We start from the raw sequence: 15,372 nt of genomic DNA on the forward strand, positions 1-15,372 counted from the left end.
GTAACTAAATAATTAATTACTTTTGAAAATAAGTAATCAGTAAAGTAACAGGATTACTTTTTGGGGGGAAAGTAACTTGACCAACACTGCTGTACACTATGCAAGACCCTGCTTTATTAATTTATGTCACATACCAACACATCGCTGAGCTGCTGTGGTTCCTAATCACTTCCACTTCATTATAACACCACTAACAGTTGAATGTAGAATATTTAGAAACAAGGAAATTTCACTACTGGACTTGTTGCACAGGTGGTATTCTATAATGCTGCCATGTTGGAATTCACTGAGCTCCTGAGAGAGACCCGTTCTGCAATAAATGATTGGAAAAGAAGACTGCATGCCTATGTGCTTGATTTTAAACATGTGTTGCCATGGAAGTTTTTGAAACAATTGAATTCAGTGCTTTGGGTGGGTAATTAAAAAATTCTCTGTAGAACAATATGCCATTTTGCATCTTTAGCAAGTTAAACATTTTAGGCTAAATATTACCACAAATTCACAGTCAAAAACTGATAATGCCTGAGATTGACCTTTTACATCCAATCTATTTACAGTTATAAAAATATTCCTTCAGACAGAGCTGTATATATGTGTTTATATTAAAATGTCCAAATATATCGTACCAAACTTTAATAGGTATATTCAACAACTGCCATAATAATATCACATATTTTTTCTGGATAGTATTTGTAGCTGCGCTGCGCTATATATACAACTCTGGTATACATTTACTTTTGAGAAAGGCAAAGCAGTAAAAAAGACGGACCAAAATCCAGTTCGCTTTTAAAAATATAAGTTGAGTTTAAGGCAGTGCAAGTCACCATAAAACAGTGTCACTGATATAATACTGTAATGCTCACTCACATATAAGGCCACGCTTGTTGGTGCCTTTCTATTTCGGATCATGCAGTACAGCTTACCTCAACTGAAAATGTGGACAGACCTTTAACAAAATCTGATATCTCCCCCACAGCACATCTATCTATACACGCGCATGTGTGTGTGTCTGTGTGTGTGTGAGAGAGAGAGAGAGAGAGAGAGTGTGTGTGTGAGTGTGTTTGTGTGTAGATGTTTAGACATTTTTGTGAGGACAGGAAATTGGCATACTACTATACTTGTGGGGACCAACAATCCCCACAGTAAAATGAAGAGTAGAAGTGGGTTTGAAATTCTGAGCTGGACGTAGACTATTTACTTGAGGAACCCAAGTAGTATGAGATGCAGTGCCAAAAACTAAAACTACTCCCCTGACACCACCTTGGAGTCTCCTTCAAATTACACCTTATGCACAGGATGTACTCCACCTGTGTGCACCTTTCCTCTGCTCTTTAATGTCACCCTATGATCATCCCTCTCCTTGAAATATCTGTTCACAACAGCCCTTTCCATTTTTTTTTTTTTTTTACAAAGCCCACTACCATCTGCTCTTCTGCATTTCACTACTTAATACCATACCTACCCAACACCTCCTAATCACCTCTGCTCATTTTTATTTGTCAAAGTCTGATACAATCACCACTCTCTCCCCAGGAACACTCTCTATCACTTTATCCAACTTACTCCAGAATTCCTTTTTCTTTTCTAACTGACATCCAACTTGTGGGGCATATGTACTGACAACATTCAGAATCATCCTTTTGATTTCCAGGTTCAAACTCATGTTCCTGCCTGACACTTTATTCACCTCTACAACAGGATAGCAAGGCGTGACAGAAGAAAATAATAATGAAGTGATGTGGATAAAAAGAATAGCAAAAAGGGCACAAATATCAGGTCCAGTGTTCCATGACTAGGATTCATCCTGAATTAAAGGTTCAACTACAAGACACACTCTGCAGCATGCTGGCATAGACCCTACCAGAGAGGCTGAGGATGATGCCCACCATTTGGCACTCTGTGCTTTATGCAAATGACTGCAGTTTCATCCTGAGCACTTGAGACACGTGTGAAAGGTTCTGGAGAAGCCACGGATAATGTTATCAGACCTCTCGTTTGGGCAGAGTACTTGATTTGTCATTCATCATAGTAAAGGGATCTTATCCTTGTCTCATTAGAGTTTAAGGCTTTGTGAATGGTGAAGGTATCACAGACACTTCATGTCTAGAATTGTCAATTAAATTGGGGGATTTTGTGCATGTTAGTGGCATCCATAGATGTCTAAGTGATCAGACAGTACTCATCAATAGCTCTCTCTAATGAGAGAGTTAGTAGCTCCATCACATTTAAGAAATTTCAGTGCACTCGTCCAGATAGAAGTGCAAGCAAAAGAAACTCATCTATGACTCGATATGGACTACGATAGTATTTTCACAAAAGTATTAAGATATTAGTAAGTAAGAAGTAAGACACTTAATACTGTACACCTAGCAAAGCACTGGGCTAAATAAAAAGCAGATCAAAAAGTGTTTCCATTTTTGGTTGTAATGCTGTGTGTCTGCTCTGCAGTTTTGTTGCAATTCTACTGACCCTTGGAATTACAGTGAAAACACACAACATACTTTGATATTTGACCATGGACTTACCTTACCAATAGGTATAGGTACTTGTGGGTACTTCTGTGTTGTTGAAAAATAATTATATCTGCCTTTTTTTGCCAACCACAAACCACTCCTCCTGTCCTTCGCTGGATTTATTTTTGACCATGATAGTATCTCATGTTCTGCTAGAAAGATAGCAAACATTAAGCCAAGTTTGTGCAAGCTTGGGAAATAAAAGCTAATCCTTGCTATGATCCCAGATTTTCCCTTCCTGTAAGAATATATCATTTAATTAGTTTATCAAAATTGTAAGCTAAAAGCTGTACGTTCACTTCTATCTGCACAGAAATTAAATGTATTTATAACAAACTATTTTATAGTAATACATTTTTTAATATTATGTTTCCAGTAGCTATATATAACACCCTTCTGGCAATAACAGAAAGTCTGACGATTTTTATGTCCTGTAATTATACACCAGTGGCACTAGAAGTTTAAAACTGGCTATCAAAATATCAAAGATAGTTGGACACACACACAAGCTTAGTATAAACTGTATCAAATTAATATCAATTTATCTTCAAGAGTTATTAGAATGAGTAATCCCCAAACCATGCAGAGCACTATTTTAATTTACCACTAACTATATTGTTAACATTTCTTACATTTTCCATATTTAGGAGCATAATCACTTAAAGAAATATACCAAATAAACCACAATACATTGGCAATATTTTTTTCACTAAGGAATACAGCTGAATTGTTTATATTTGAAAGTATGTTGTATTAGAAAAGAGGGATTACATATGTAGTAAATGAAGCAAGATAATTCATTTATTTTTGACCATATCAGTATCAAGAAGCAAGGTGTCAGACATTCATGACCAAACTAAGGAGAGTGTAAATGCTGAGGAAGCAGAGCCGTTGTGTATAAAAGCAGCAGCTCTGGACATTTGCTCTAACTGACAGGCATCTAAGACGGGTGAGTACAGTAAAACATTCAGCTACCATGTTTTATCTACTGTGTATTATATGCTCTCATTAAGTTTATATTTTACACTTTTAAGTGTTGAGTTAGTTATTTCTTTTATTCACACTGAAAATTTTGCATTTTGAATGGATTCTGAAACTGAAGAGTAAAATGTCCATTGATATACGTTTACTTATTTTATAGCACCTTGACATACACAGGATACCAAGGAAGTTCTGTTTGCATCAGCTGAGGTAAAATCCACGAATCAAAAAGAATGGATGTTAATTATGGTTTGTATAATAAGTACAGTAAATGATTTATGTGTCAATCCATCATATTTTCAGTCTCTAGTAAAGTGCCACCATGAGCACAGACGCGGAGATGGCGCAGTATGGCGCGGCGGCCATTTACCTCCGCAAGCCAGAAAAGGAGAGGATTGAGGCCCAGACTGCTCCATTTGATGCCAAGACGGCCTTCTTTGTGACTGATACTGATGAGATGTATGTCAAGGGGAAACTTACCAAGAAGGAGGGTGGTAAAGCCACTGTTGAGACAGACGGAGGAAAGGTAGATGAATTATCAATGTACTTTATCTATTTGGCAAATATATAGTGCCGAACTTTGAAAGCTGATTTTTTCTAAGTGATCTTAATTTTCTATTCAGACGGTCACTGTAAAGGAGGATGAAATCCACCCTAGAAACCCTCCAAAGTTTGATAAGATGGAGGACATGGCCATGATGACCCACCTTAATGAGCCATCTGTGTTGTTTAACCTCAAAGAGCGTTATGCATCATGGATGATCTACGTAAGTTTTCACATTGCTGTATGTGAGAGGAAAGTATCATGCTGATCTGTAAATGTTTAAATATTGTTTATTCTCTATGATACAGACCTACTCTGGGTTGTTCTGCGTTGTCGTCAATCCCTACAAGTGGCTTCCTGTATATGATGCTACATGTGTAGGAGCATACAGAGGAAAGAAGAGGATTGAGGCTCCACCCCACATCTTCTCCATCTCTGACAATGCCTATCAGTTCATGCTCACTGGTAAGCTCAATTCCCTATTAAAGCCTTTAAATGCATTTAGGACTTCTACTTAAAGAGATTACCATTAATCATTGTGTGAAAAAAAATGTTTCTTAGCACGTAGCTACTTATAAGTGATAGGAAATAAATGAATCCTAAGATTATTCAAGACATGCTTATATGTTTTTCTTTTAGATCGTGAGAACCAGTCTGTCCTGATTACGTGAGTATAATAAAAACTGTATGCAAAATATATAAAAACTTTAAGGCATTTTAACAATGTGTCCCATAAACCCCAGTGGAGAATCCGGTGCAGGAAAGACTGTCAACACCAAACGTGTCATCCAGTACTTTGCAACAATTGCAGCTCTTGGAGCTAAGAAGGCTGAGCCAACACCTGGCAAAATGCAGGTAGATTTTTTATTCTGCATCAAAGTCTTTGTGACAGAAAAAGAAAATCAATTTTGGAAGATCAGCTCACATAAAAACACAATATATTCTTGCAGGGCTCTCTTGAGGATCAGATTGTTGCTGCCAACCCTCTGTTGGAGGCCTACGGTAATGCCAAGACTGTGAGGAATGACAACTCCTCTCGTTTTGTAAGTGATTAAAATGAGTTAATGTAAATGAGCTTTTTACTACTTGCTCTCATGAAAGGCAATATTAATAAAGATCTACCCCTGTAGGGTAAATTCATCAGGATTCACTTTGGCACATCTGGCAAGCTGTCTTCAGCTGATATTGAAACATGTAAGTTTGAACCACAGTGCAAATTACCAATATCTGTGATAGAAATTATTTTACAGCACATAAAGAGATGAGTCACTTAATTTCAGAAGAAGTAATATTGTCTGTTTTGGTGAAACACACGGATGCATGAACAGTGTGGTTACACTATATATATAAGTTATATACTGTAACCCAGTAGTTATCATGTGTGTTAGTATAAGTAGGAACATATTGCATCTTCACAGAACATTTAAAGTATAATAAGGTATACTGTGAAGCACGTTATTAGTAAAGCAACAGAACTGAAAAAAGTTTCAAACACGCCCAATGACAGCCAAGGAAACGAATGCATGTATGATCCATTTTGCAGTTTTGACTGTGATGTCTCATGTCTACAGTGTCAAAATTAATCTGTCGTCCTTAGATCTGCTGGAGAAGTCCCGTGTCACCTTCCAGTTGTCTGCTGAGAGGAGCTACCATATCTTCTATCAGCTGATGACAGGCCACAAGCCTGAGCTTCTGGGTATGTTAACAGGACACCTAAATTTAAATTTTAAAACCATTAAAATCACATTCTAAGAAAAAAACAAGTTAACTTCATTTCTCCTTTCAGAGGCTCTTCTGATCACAACTAACCCTTATGACTATCCAATGATCAGTCAGGGTGAAATCACTGTCAAGAGCATCAATGATGTGGAGGAGTTCATTGCAACAGATGTAAAATTGCATTTGACACAGAATCTTATACTTAACCATAAATATCTTCTTTTGTTTTATTTATTAATAGCTGATTTCATTTTTTTCTTACAGACTGCTATTGACATCTTGGGCTTTAGTGCTGAAGAGAAGTTAAGCATCTACAAGCTGACTGGTGCTGTGATGCATCATGGCAACATGAAATTCAAGCAGAAGCAGCGTGAAGAGCAGGCTGAACCTGATGGCACTGAGGGTATTGTGAAAAATTTCTATAATGGAGAAATGTTTGAAGTATTTGTATTTATTAGGTATTATAATGATTTGTTTTAATCCAACAGTGGCTGACAAGATTGCGTACCTACTGGGCCTGAACTCGGCTGATATGCTGAAAGCTTTGTGCTACCCAAGAGTCAAGGTTGGCAATGAGATGGTGACCAAAGGTCAGACCGTCCCACAGGTAATTTAAAAAACGGAGACTTGTATTATCATATTATAATTATAAACATTATAGCTGTATTCATATGGTTTTGTATAATTATAAATTCTTGTTTGCCAGGTCAACAATGCTGTCTCGGCTCTGTGCAAATCTATCTATGAGAAAATGTTCTTGTGGATGGTTATCCGTATCAATGAGATGCTGGACACAAAGCAGCCCAGACAGTTCTTCATTGGAGTGCTGGATATCGCTGGGTTTGAGATCTTTGATGTGAGCAATTGAAACATTTCACCACATTTCTCAAACTTCAAATACTCTATTGCCATGAAGTTAGAAATGTTTGTACTATTACAGTTCAACAGCTTGGAGCAACTCTGCATCAACTTCACCAATGAGAAACTGCAACAGTTTTTCAACCATCACATGTTTGTCCTGGAGCAAGAGGAGTACAAGAAAGAAGGCATTCAATGGGAGTTCATTGACTTTGGTATGGACTTGGCTGCCTGCATTGAGCTTATTGAGAAGGTAAACAGCTGCTCTGGAAGAAATGTACATGTGGTTGCATATGTTATCTCTGTTGAAATTTAAATATGAAATGTGCCATTTTCTCAGCCAATGGGCATCTTCTCCATCCTTGAAGAGGAGTGCATGTTCCCCAAGGCCTCCGACACAACGTTCAAGAACAAGCTGCACGATCAGCATCTTGGCAAGACCAAAGCATTTGAGAAACCAAAGCCTGGAAAGGGCAAGGCTGAGGCACACTTCTCCCTGGTTCACTATGCTGGTACAGTGGACTACAATATCAGTGGCTGGCTGGACAAGAACAAGGACCCACTGAATGACTCAGTTGTTCAGCTCTACCAGAAGTCTTCAAACAAACTGCTGTGCCTCCTGTACGCAGCCCATGCTGGAGCTGAAGGTAAGAAAAAAAAGTGCTCACAAACTCCCATGTCCAGTACAGATAGCTACAATGTGCATACTGCAGGCTAAAATTATACTGTGAAAAATATTTTTTCAATTCCAGTAATGAAATTTACTGTTTATGAAAACAGAGGCTGCTGGTGGTGGTGGCAAGAAGGGTGGTAAGAAGAAGGGTGGTTCCTTCCAGACTGTGTCTGCTCTTTTCAGAGTATGTATAGATTTATATATGTGTATGTATATATATATATATATATATATATAAATTAAATGCTCATTTTTAAATAGTATTAACCTATTATCTAATGATGCTGATCTACAGGAGAATCTGGCCAAGCTGATGACCAACTTAAGAAGCACTCATCCTCACTTTGTCCGTTGCCTGATTCCCAATGAGACAAAGACCCCAGGTACCCCACAGGACCCCACAGTAATATTAACTGTAAAAATGACAGTAAGAATATAGAAATGATTTGAAACATTATGCATTTCTGACTCTCAGGTCTTATGGAGAACTTCCTGGTCATCCACCAGCTGAGGTGTAACGGTGTACTGGAGGGCATCAGAATCTGCAGGAAGGGTTTCCCCAGCAGAATCCTCTATGGTGACTTCAAGCAGAGGTGACAGCACATTACAATATTGGAAAGCAGAAATGGTTTCATGGTTGTTGTAAAGGACAAACTTGAATATGGTGAAAGAAAAATCTAAGTAACAACATGATTTTCTCTTAAAGATACAAAGTGTTGAATGCCAGCGTCATCCCTGAGGGACAGTTCATTGACAACAAGAAAGCTTCAGAGAAGCTGCTTGGCTCCATTGATGTGGATCACACACAGTACATGTTTGGGCACACAAAGGTACACTTCATTATATTAATAGACATTAACAAAACACTGTCCATTTGCACTTGTACTTATGCTTTCAATGATTAAATAGGTGTTCTTCAAAGCTGGTCTGCTGGGCACTCTTGAGGAGATGAGAGATGAGAAACTGGCTGAGCTGGTGACCATGACTCAGGCTCTCTGCAGAGGATACGTCATGAGGAAAGAGTTTGTGAAGATGATGGAGAGGAGGTAACATTATCATAGTAAACTCTATTGTATTCTCTTTTGTATTTCCTTCCTCATATTAAGATCCTACGACACAAAGTAACACTCTCATGTTTGGTTTTTAGAGAATCTATCTACACCATCCAGTACAACATCCGTTCTTTCATGAATGTCAAGAACTGGCCATGGCTGAAAGTATACTTCAAGATCAAGCCTCTTCTGAAGAGTGCTGAGACTGAGAAGGAGTTGCAGAACATGAAGGAGAACTATGAGAAGATGCAGACAGACCTGGCTGCTGCTCTGGCTAAGAAGAAGGAACTGGAAGAGAAGATGGTCGGCCTGCTGCAGGAGAAGAATGACCTGCAACTTCAAGTGGCTGCAGTAAGTAGTAGAGAAAATTTTATATTACACCTATAGTTCATGTATATAAGGTAGATATAAAAGGACCACATGTTTGTCTCTCCCTCTGATTATTTATTTGCTAAAACAAAAGTGTAGTTAAAATTACGATCAAGAAAACACTAGGACAATGTTAGTCACAAATAATCAAACTTGTGTGTTCAACATGTATTATAGGAAGTTGACAATCTCTCCGATGCTGAAGAAAGGTGTGAGGGGCTCATTAAGAGCAAAATCCAGCTTGAAGCCAAACTCAAAGAGACAACTGAGAGACTGGAGGATGAAGAAGAAATCAACGCTGAGCTGACTGCTAAGAAGAGGAAGCTGGAGGATGAATGCTCTGAGCTGAAGAAAGACATTGATGACTTGGAGCTCACCTTGGCCAAAGTGGAGAAGGAGAAACATGCCACAGAAAACAAGGTTCAGTTCATTTTGATTGTATTCTTAGTTCAATTAAAACATGTAATGTTGTTCTTTGAATATACACGTTAAATGTTCAAATAATCAGCAAAATCTCGAACAAAATTAAACTTAATGTATTCACATTATTTCAGGTGAAAAACCTGACAGAGGAGATGGCATCTCAAGATGAGTCAATTGCCAAGTTGACTAAGGAGAAGAAAGCCTTACAAGAGGCCCATCAGCAAACACTGGATGATCTCCAGGCAGAGGAAGACAAAGTCAACACTCTGACCAAGTCCAAGACAAAGCTGGAACAGCAAGTTGATGATGTAAGAAAACTATAGTAATGATGTGTTTGTTTTTTGTTTTTTATGGAAAGAATTTTAGTACTAAATCATTGTCTTTCCAACCACTTGAATCAACTGACATGACTTTATAGCTTGAGGGCTCACTGGAGCAAGAGAAGAAGCTCCGCATGGACCTTGAGAGAGCCAAGAGGAAGCTGGAGGGAGATCTGAAACTGGCCCAGGAATCCATAATGGATCTGGAGAATGACAAGCAGCAGTCTGATGAGAAAATCAAGAAGTAGGGCTTTTTCTGTAAATAATTTTCTTTACACACACTGCATTGCAATAATCATATGGACTCAGATCGTAAAACCATACTTCTTCCACACCAAGGAAGGACTTTGAAATCAGCCAACTTCTCAGCAAGATTGAAGATGAACAATCCCTTGGTGCTCAACTTCAGAAGAAGATCAAAGAACTTCAGGTAACACTAACGACCAGTGTTCATAAAGAATATTGTTCATTACAATTCAAAAACCTAGTTTAGTTTAGGTTCTAATCAATAAATCCAAATAATTTCAAACTAGGCTCGTATTGAGGAGCTGGAAGAGGAGATTGAGGCTGAGAGGGCAGCTCGGGCTAAGGTAGAGAAGCAGAGAGCCGACCTTTCCAGAGAGCTTGAAGAGATCAGTGAGAGGCTCGAGGAAGCTGGTGGAGCAACAGCTGCTCAGATTGAGATGAACAAGAAGCGAGAGGCTGAGTTCCAGAAACTGCGTCGTGATCTTGAGGAATCAACTCTGCAGCATGAAGCTACTGCAGCAGCTCTCCGTAAGAAGCAGGCTGACACTGTTGCAGAGCTCGGAGAGCAGATCGACAACCTCCAGCGTGTCAAACAGAAGCTGGAGAAAGAGAAGAGCGAGTACAAGATGGAGATTGATGACCTCTCCAGCAACATGGAGGCTGTTGCTAAAGCAAAGGTGTGGACATTGTTCATAGAGAACACATTTTCTTTTCTTTTTTACATTTCAGGACCTCCAAAGCAGCTCATTAACTGTTAACATGGATATGACATTACTTGGTGACAGGGCAACTTGGAGAAAATGTGCAGGACTCTTGAGGATCAACTAAGTGAACTCAAAGCCAAAAATGATGAGAATGTTCGTCAGCTGAATGACATTAATGCCCAGAAGGCGAGACTTCAAACAGAGAATGGTAAGTGATGTATAACAAAGAAACAGTCTGTCTCTGGAAATTTGTCATTTACAGGTACCTAAAACTACAACCAATCAGTGGGTGAAATGAAACAAACTGGGCTTAATACGTGTGTTAACTACAGGTGAGTACAGTCGCCAGCTTGAGGAGAAAGAAGCTCTTGTTTCTCAGCTCACAAGGGGCAAGCAGGCCTTCACTCAGCAGATTGAGGAACTGAAGAGACACGTTGAGGAGGAAGTGAAGGTCTGAAATATTTTCTCTCTTCTTTTAAATTTCAGCACTTACTAATAAAAACAGAGACAAGTTTTAATCAGTTACAGAGACACTCAGTAACTCTGAGACAGATAATCCTCTAATATCTTTCTAAGGTTTTACCTCTTAAATTTGTTATCCTCTCACCATTAGACTTTAAAATTGATTTCAACAATAAAATATCAAAATCTGAAATCAACTGTCACTTCAACAGGCCAAGAACGCCCTGGCTCATGCTGTTCAGTCAGCACGTCATGACTGTGATCTGCTCAGAGAGCAGTTTGAGGAGGAGCAGGAGGCCAAGGCTGAGCTGCAGCGAGGAATGTCCAAGGCCAACAGTGAGGTGGCTCAGTGGCGATCCAAATATGAGACTGATGCCATCCAGCGAACTGAGGAGCTGGAGGAGGCCAAGTAAGTCATGGTACTTTCATTGTTTAAATTAGTTTTCAGACTTAAAACCAACCAATTCAGCCTTAATAAAAACAAAATTATTTAAACGATAGGAAAAAGCTTGCCCAGCGCCTGCAGGAGGCTGAGGAATCCATTGAGGCTGTGAACTCCAAGTGTGCCTCACTGGAGAAGACCAAGCAGAGGCTGCAGGGTGAGGTGGAGGACCTCATGATTGATGTGGAGAGAGCTAATGCTCTGGCTGCCAACCTTGACAAGAAGCAGAGGAACTTTGATAAGGTAAAGTTTTAAACATAACCTCTGTCATCAAAGGAGAAATTACACCCATTACAACAACTAATTATTTAATTAATTTATTTTTAATTAATCTAGGTCCTGGCAGAATGGAAGCAGAAGTATGAGGAGAGCCAGGCAGAGCTGGAAGGAGCCCAAAAGGAGGCTCGTTCTCTCAGCACTGAGTTGTTCAAGATGAAGAACTCATATGAAGAGGCTCTCGATCAACTTGAGACCATGAAGAGAGAGAACAAGAACCTGCAGCGTATGCTTATCTTGCTATAGATCATATGGATATGATTCTAATATTTATATTCATTTACAGCTTTTGTTGTGGCCAAAACATTTGCATATATCAGCTCCAAGTACTCTAACTCTTGGCTGTGTTTGCTCTGTAGAGGAGATCTCAGATCTGACTGAGCAGATTGGTGAGACAGGAAAGAGCATCCATGAGCTGGAAAAGGCCAAGAAGACTGTTGAGACTGAGAAGTCTGAAATTCAGACAGCTCTGGAGGAAGCTGAGGTAATGTATTTTATAAAAATTTACTTTGTTTGTAATTAAATTCATAAAAGTATCCCTTCTCCAGTTTATTTTGAAATAACCCTTTATTTAAAGGGAACTCTGGAGCACGAGGAGGCCAAGATCCTTCGTGTTCAGCTTGAGCTAAACCAGGTAAAAGGTGAGATTGACAGGAAGCTGGCAGAGAAGGACGAGGAGATGGAGCAGATCAAAAGGAACAGCCAGAGGGTGACTGACTCCATGCAGAGCACTCTTGATGCTGAGGTCAGGAGCAGGAATGATGCCCTGAGAGTCAAGAAGAAGATGGAGGGAGACCTGAATGAGATGGAGATTCAGCTGAGCCATGCCAACAGACAGGCTGCTGAGGCCCAGAAACAACTGAGGAATGTCCAAGGACAGCTCAAGGTGAGTTGGTAGATTGTTTGTGTGTTTGTGTTTTTTTAAATTAACCTCCAAGCAAACAATGATAATATCAATTGTTTGTTTGTCATCAGGATGCTCAGCTGCACCTGGATGACGCAGTCAGAGGACAGGAAGACATGAAGGAGCAGGTCGCCATGGTGGAGCGCAGAAATGGTCTAATGGTGGCTGAGATTGAGGAGCTGAGAGCCGCTCTGGAGCAGACAGAGAGAGGACGCAAAGTAGCTGAGCAGGAGTTGGTTGATGCTAGTGAGCGTGTTGGACTACTTCACTCTCAGGTTGGTATTCATTACTTTACAAGAACTTTGAGATATAAGAGAGTGAGAATCACATAATTAAAACAGTTTCTTTTTCATTCAGAACACCAGTCTTTTGAACACCAAGAAGAAGCTGGAGGCTGACCTTGTCCAGGTTCAGGGTGAGGTGGATGATGCAGTTCAGGAAGCAAGAAATGCTGAGGAGAAGGCCAAAAAGGCTATCACTGATGTAAGTTAGTACTTTACAAGCATCTTATCTTTTCAAAATTCTTGTTCATGCTTGATCAATAATCCCAACACCACCCATACTTTCAGGCTGCCATGATGGCTGAGGAGCTGAAGAAGGAGCAGGACACCAGTGCTCACCTGGAGAGGATGAAGAAGAACCTGGAGGTCACAGTCAAGGACCTGCAGCACCGTCTGGATGAGGCAGAGAACCTCGCCATGAAGGGTGGCAAGAAGCAGCTCCAGAAACTGGAGTCCAGGGTATGTTGTTCTTGAACTATTTTTCAAATATTTAAAAAAAGAAGAATAAAAAACACTCTGATTCCATCACATGATCTCAAACCCTTTTTCTTGTCTGTACTTTTAATATTTATTAAAAGCTCATTATTTATCATGGCATTAAAGGTCCGTGAACTGGAAACTGAAGTTGAAGCTGAGCAAAGACGTGGAGCTGATGCTGTTAAAGGAGTCCGCAAATATGAGAGGAGAGTGAAGGAGCTCACCTACCAGGTGATTACACATTTACCTAAATATTTATTACATTTAAGTTCCTAAATTGTTTCTTCTTCAGCCGTCAGTAACAGTTTGTTGTTTATGCAGACTGAGGAGGACAAGAAGAATTTGGTCAGACTTCAGGATCTGGTGGACAAGCTGCAGCTCAAAGTCAAGGCTTACAAGAGACAGGCTGAGGAGGCTGTGAGTAAAATGTTCTGTGATTTTACAAATGGAGTGCACAACTTTATAACTGAAATATAACTAACATATATGACCTGATATTTACAAAATAAAACAAAAAATATTGTTACATCGAACAGGAAGAACAGGCCAACACCCACATGTCCAGACTGAGAAAGGTCCAGCATGAGATGGAGGAAGCTCAGGAACGTGCTGACATTGCTGAATCTCAGGTCAACAAACTGAGAGCCAAGAGCCGTGATGCTGGAAAGGTAATTCATCTAATTCGTTTACACAACATTTAATGTTGATCAGATGAGTGTTTGATATAATGTTGAATGTTGCCTGCTTTGTATTATTAATTTGCTTTGATTTGAAGAGAGTAGAGAGTGTAGATACTTGTACAAAAACAACACGCAATAAATTGCTTACTGTTAATATGCGTTGAATAATTTTACCTTTCATTATTTTTTTCAGGGTGAAAGTGCTGAATAAGACACATTCTTTTGGAACTTTTTGGCAGTGTTCATAAAATATGAACTAACTGTTAAATTGTCTGCTTATGATGTATTAATTCAATAAACACTTTCATTATGATTTCATGAAATGTAAACGAGTTTTATTTATTGTATATTCTAAAATATTCACTATCAAACATACAATGTTTAACACAGTAGTTTCTTGAAAACAGCACTTTTGCTTTACCTTTAAAAGAAAACCACATTTCACAAAAACTATCATAATTTAAAAGTAAATTTTTTGCAATCCTAAAAAATTAGTGCTTCACAAGCAAAATTTCCATTAAACAACAATTAATTTCCATTGTCACATCAGTTAAACAAATGGCTGCATATGTCAATATTTTTTTTAATTAATCCGTAAATGCTTTATAAACCATTATTAACGTGGTCTTTCGCTACTCTGGTTAAAAATGATTAGTCACTTAGATAACTTAAAAATGTTATTGTTTGGCTTTTCTCAGTGTTTTATTTGTTCGTGAGTAAATCTAAACAAATAAATATCTAAACAATAATAAAGGTGACATTTAAGTTATTTTATCCGATAAATAAACATTGTAAAATATATAAAATATATATATATTCCTCAACACCTGACGCGGACCTTGTTGATCCGGGCGACGTCCAAGCCGGCATGCCTTCATACTTATCTGTCTCGCTCATGTCTGCGGTACGCTTGCTTAGCATAGGGGGTCTAGCCGTAGGACCCTTACTGGATACAGACGCCCCAGGTGGGAATCGAACTTGCGATCCTCTGCTCCAAAGGCGTGTAGTCTAACCACTACAGCTGCTGACATGGTTCACGCCTACTGGCTGAAGAAGCTGACTGCACTCCACGAGCGCCTGGCAGCACAAATGAACCAGCTGCTAGTTGACGAGAGACACCCAGAATGGCTAACCGAAGGCCGGACAGTCCTGATCCTCAAGGACTCCCAGAAGGGACCGGTCCCCTCCAACTACCGACCAATAACCTGCCTCAGCACCACGTGGAAGCTCCTTTCAGGCATCATAGCAGGAGAGGAGGAGGGGTTGCTGTCTTATTTAATGAATCATTTCAATGTAAGCAGCTATCTCCTGGAAGTTTTCAGTCTTTTGAATATGTGGCTTTACAGCTGAAGGCCCCATCCAAAGTTGTGTTTCTTAATGTTTACAGGCCTCCCAAATACTGCAAAGACTTTTTTAATGACCTCAGTGAACTGCTCTCTGTGATCTGT

General features: G+C 39.3%; 1 protein-coding gene across 1 annotated transcript; it reads left to right on the forward strand.

Annotated features, from left to right (window-relative positions):
• Positions 1-3,798: 3,798 nt before the first annotated feature.
• On the forward strand, positions 3,799-14,205 carry LOC146388391 (myosin heavy chain, fast skeletal muscle-like). The gene is made up of 39 exons (XM_084925677.1): positions 3,799-4,020; positions 4,118-4,261; positions 4,347-4,503; positions 4,678-4,705; positions 4,782-4,893; positions 4,989-5,081; positions 5,169-5,232; positions 5,636-5,734; positions 5,825-5,928; positions 6,022-6,160; positions 6,246-6,364; positions 6,464-6,613; positions 6,698-6,868; positions 6,956-7,262; positions 7,396-7,472; positions 7,584-7,671; positions 7,764-7,881; positions 7,995-8,118; positions 8,198-8,334; positions 8,436-8,691; positions 8,887-9,129; positions 9,264-9,440; positions 9,551-9,696; positions 9,792-9,882; positions 9,986-10,375; positions 10,484-10,610; positions 10,735-10,853; positions 11,077-11,273; positions 11,366-11,549; positions 11,643-11,808; positions 11,942-12,066; positions 12,160-12,468; positions 12,558-12,761; positions 12,844-12,969; positions 13,056-13,226; positions 13,371-13,475; positions 13,566-13,661; positions 13,781-13,912; positions 14,118-14,205. The coding sequence occupies exons 1-39, from the start codon at positions 3,817-3,819 to the stop codon at positions 14,133-14,135; spliced, it is 5,817 nt and encodes a 1,938-aa protein (XP_084781803.1). The 5' UTR covers positions 3,799-3,816; the 3' UTR covers positions 14,136-14,205.
• The last annotated feature ends 1,167 nt before the right edge of the window (positions 14,206-15,372 follow it).

Source organism: Perissodus microlepis, chromosome 4 (genome assembly GCF_051167445.1).
Source record: "Perissodus microlepis isolate ML-2025 ecotype Zambia chromosome 4, ASM5116744v1, whole genome shotgun sequence".
Lineage (NCBI taxonomy): Eukaryota > Metazoa > Chordata > Actinopteri > Cichliformes > Cichlidae > Perissodus > Perissodus microlepis.